This window comes from Cucurbita pepo, chromosome LG04 (assembly GCF_002806865.2).
Source record: "Cucurbita pepo subsp. pepo cultivar mu-cu-16 chromosome LG04, ASM280686v2, whole genome shotgun sequence".
Classification (NCBI taxonomy): Eukaryota; Viridiplantae; Streptophyta; class Magnoliopsida; order Cucurbitales; family Cucurbitaceae; genus Cucurbita; species Cucurbita pepo.
Genome location: NC_036641.1, coordinates 6,476 through 10,866, shown reverse-complemented (window position 1 = coordinate 10,866; position 4,391 = coordinate 6,476). Strand labels below are relative to the sequence as shown.

Genomic DNA, 4,391 nt, shown 5'->3' with positions numbered 1-4,391 from the left:
CCCCCCCCCTCCCACAAACGTCTCAATCTTCGCCGCCGTCGGAATCGCTGCCGTAGTGTCGAGCTTCATCGCCAGAATGCGATCCTCTACTCTTGTTTATGATCTAATGTAGAATCACTTCTATTTACATTATTCGATGAATCTCTGTTATTTTCATTTTCCGATGCGTTGCTGCTTCTAGCTGAAGAGCCTCCATCGCTCGATGAGGAGCTGTTCTTTCGGGAGTGATTTGGCGGTGGTTGTACGTCGTCTTTGAATCCGACTCGTTTTTGATCAGATTCTTTGTTTTTCTTTTTCTTTTTAGGTTTCTGAGTTCTTGGACTGATGTCTTCTTCTTCGTCATCTGAGATGTCTGTTTCGTGGTTTCTTGCACTTGTGAAGTTTCCAGATGCGCCGTCTTTTCCGATGTTTCGAGATTCGGTATCGGAATCTGAACAGTCTGAAGAGGAGTAGTCCTCGTCGTCGTCCTCCTCGTCCTCAGGCTCCGGCGGGTAAGGGAGCGGACGGAGGTTCTCATCCGGAGTTGTGGATAGGAAGCTGAGGGCAATCATGACGTCTGCGATCAGAGGACGGACTTCTGCTTCCTCTTGCAGACACATGGCAGCGACGGCGACGGCCTGATTCAGATCTTTCTCCGGGAACAACCGTCCTAGGAGAGGATCGGCCAGGTCTGGAAATCTCTTTGGATCTCGGAAAAATGGTTGTGCCTGTTACACATCCATTGGAGTTTTCAAATCTAGCTTACATTTTAAAAATGTTTTTGGACGGTAGACAATGAAATTAGCGGGAAACTTAATTTTTTTAGAAACAGAAAACGAAATGCTATTGAAAAGCATAACATACCCAAGCAACAAGATTCTGCTCGTTATTTGGTTTTGTAGTGTCGACAGCTTTTCTTCCAGTGATGAGTTCAAGCATCACAACTCCAAAGCTGTATATATCAGACTTGGCGGTGAGTTGACCACCTCTTGTATACTCAGGAGCAGAGTAGCCATAGGTGCCCATGACCCTTGACGGCAACGGAGACTTGTCGCCGCCGCCGCCGCTGAGATTTGCGAGTCCAAAATCAGAAAGCTTTGGGCTGAAATCTTCATCGAGCAAGATGTTTGATGACTTCAAATCACGAAATATTATGGGAGGATCCGTCTGGTCATGCAGGTATTCCAATCCTTTTGCAACTCCTAATGCTATTTTTATACGAGCAAACCAATCCATTGGCTTTCTATCTTCTTTTATGTCTGCCAATATTGAATCATAGTTTGATGACATATATGAATATATTAGATTCTATTTCTCACACTATCTTAGAAGAAGAAGGCACATTAGGGATAGAAAATATACCGAAGAGACAATCGTCCAAAGAACCTCCAGGCATATATTCATACACCAAAATCCTTTGATCTCCATCTGCACAATATCCATTGAACTTCACAAGATTTGGATGCTTTAGAAGGCTCAATGCCTTAACCTCACCAAGGAAGTCCTTGTTCCCTTGCATACCATTTCTATCAAGCTGCTTCACAGCCATCACCTTCATTTTTATACAGATTTTATTGAGTTATGTTTAGATTGACGGTGTCGTAAACGAATCAATTTGGTTGGTTTAGTTAGTTACCTGGCCACTTGGTTGAAGGGTAGCCTTAAAGACCTTCCCAAACCCACCTTCACCCAAAAGACATTCCTGGCGGAAATTCTTTGTAGCCGTGGCTAGCTCCCGGAAAGTGAAGTTCTGGGCATCTATTTTTTCACCTTCATGTGCTTTCTCCTTCCCTTCCTCTGTGGGCTTTGTTTTGATTGCTTCTGGTGCTATAAATGACAAGAAAACTTTAGTTCAAATAGAAATGGAAATATATGACATGAAATGACTCTTTTATCCCTTTTCTACGTTGTTATTGGATAACAATGTTGGGAACTTTTACATTAGGAGAATCCCAGAATGTTGTTTCCATGGAAATTTAGATTAATGCAAAAAAATTTCTCCCTATTGTTTTCTGGTTGAAGGGAAAAGAATATGCATGGATTTAGGATGAGGGGTGGGGGTGAGAGAGAAGTAACAGACCAGGGGACTTAGGGTGCGGCGGAGTACGGTGGCCGGAGGAGAAGGAGGCGGAATTGTCGTTGTTCTTATCGATCCCTTTCTTGCTCTTAGACGAAAAGCAGGGAAAGCAACTCATGGTGAGATTGTGGATGGATCAATAGTTGTGTGTAAGTAATGGATGGGGATCTGATGCGAAGAAGAAGAAGAAGAAGAAGAAGAAGTTCAGGGAAGCAGCAAAGTCATGGAAGTGGTTGAGGGAGGATCCTGGGTCCTCCAAGGTTATTGAAGGACCCGACCGGAGGAGAGGAAGAAGGAGGTTGGGGAAGGGGAGACCAACTGTGGAAGTGCGATGATAAAAGAGAGGAGGCAATGGGGGATTATGGAACTTACCCTACAAAAAAAGAGAGACAAAAGTAAAGGTTTGGGTGTTTTCTGGGGATGGAGAGAAATTCCTGGAGATTTTCATGGATTTCTCTTTGCCTCCCTTTTTTTCCTCTTTGGAAGGACAGAAAAACTCGGGGTTTTCATTTCTGTTTCCTTTCCATTTTTTGGTTCATTTAGGACACCCCGAAACACTCTCTCTTCCAACCAGAACGACGGTTTTGTTAAGAGGCCTATTTTCCAACAACTTAAACTCTAATTGGACAACCTAAAGGCTAAAGGGTTTGGAATCCTAATTTGGGTATTTCATCACATTATCTATTCTTCTCATCTAAGAGTGAAGACTACTTCCACAAATCAACACGAGTCCTTTCAGTATGTTTTGTCCTCACTCACCACATGCAACCTAGGAAAATTTATAGGATGTCACCCAACATAGAATTACTCCAAGTAAAATACGCTTAACTTAATCAGTTTAACCATGAAATTCCTATGATTAAGCCACCAAAAGGGAAGATGCACTTTGTTGATATATGCAAATTCTCATTCGGATTTGGCCTCAATTCATTCTTGTACCCCTCTTTTACTTGTGTGTCACCTTGACGTATCTCTACAATGATATAATATTGTCTACTTTGAACATAAGTATCCTCAAATAGTCATTCCTTCGATTTTAACTTGAGCTTATTACTTTTTTAACTCCTCTTTGGACCATATTGCTTGTTCGAAAGTTCAACCATAGATTCACTATGGTTGTCACTCGAAGATTTTATCTATATTAGAGGCATGACTTTGATACCACTTGTTATGGACAATTATGTTTACGTTTCCAATCTAGCGAGAATGGACCAATACACGTGTAGCTACCTTAGTCATTTAGGATTATTAGTTCAAATACTACCTCTCTACATCGACAATGTAGCTCCTTTGGACACTCATCTCTCCAAACAATTGCTAATTGGTGCAACGTGTTACATCCATATTATGAAAATAGTAGGTACTGGCTCCCATTTGACCACATGAGGGCTGAAATAGATAAGTGTCGTGATGCGACTGAAGAGAATAGTACATCATCCAACACACCAAGAAGAATGTGCATTAAAGTCAAGTTAAGACACAAGCAAGGTTGGAGAAAACGAAGTGACACGAGTAGGACCCCGAACCATAACCTCAAATACAACCCCGACCATTCTTTTGTATTTGATTGTAAATGTTAAATAGTAAGTAGTATTATTTTGTATTTGATTGTAAATATAAATTATTTTCTAAATATTTTTTAATAGTTGTTGTTTGTATATTTTTATTTTCTTAATGAATTTTAGTAAATTTATTCTTAAGTTTCCATTTATTTTTATGCCCATATTACCCTCGAGTGTATGTGGACAGCGGGTTGTTACATTATACTAATAATAAACTAAATTTATCAATCTAACATGTTTTCATACACTTTTTATTAAATGTGGACATTAAAAAAAAAGCGTTTAAATAACTAAACATGTCTAACTCACCTTCGAGTGCTCGAGTGCTCCTAACGTTCATCCAAACTTGGTTCCTTTCATGGGGTAAATAGTTTATATTCAATAGTATGTATCATTCATTAAAAATTCACGATTTCAAATATATTATTAGTGTATCATATTAGTGATATATATCATATTATTAGTATGCATCACTCATTAAAAATTCACGATTTCAAATATATTATTAGTGTATCATATTAGTGATATGTATCGTATTATTAGTGCATCACTGGTGCGTTAATACTCATTCTAAATGTAATTTCAAGCACAATATTGAGTATATCAACATTTATTTATCAATAATATATCTATAATATAACTTCCAAGTATGTTATCAATGTATCACTAGTTTATTTCTAAATAAAACTTCAATTACATCTGATACATCAATAGTTTGTCGACAACTTAATGTAATCAAACCATATTGTTCTATACTAAATTGCAATTTACAA

General features: G+C 38.8%; 1 protein-coding gene across 1 annotated transcript; it reads right to left on the bottom strand.

Annotated features, from left to right (window-relative positions):
* Positions 1-86: 86 nt before the first annotated feature.
* Positions 87-2,220, bottom strand: LOC111793751 (probable serine/threonine-protein kinase PBL26). Its single transcript, XM_023675780.1, has 5 exons — positions 2,060-2,220; positions 1,616-1,806; positions 1,342-1,531; positions 844-1,238; positions 87-707 (listed from the first exon to the last, which is right to left on the bottom strand). Exons 1-5 carry the CDS (start codon positions 2,172-2,174, stop codon positions 87-89), a joined length of 1,512 nt encoding a protein of 503 aa, XP_023531548.1. The 5' UTR covers positions 2,175-2,220.
* Between the last annotated feature and the right edge of the window lie 2,171 nt (positions 2,221-4,391).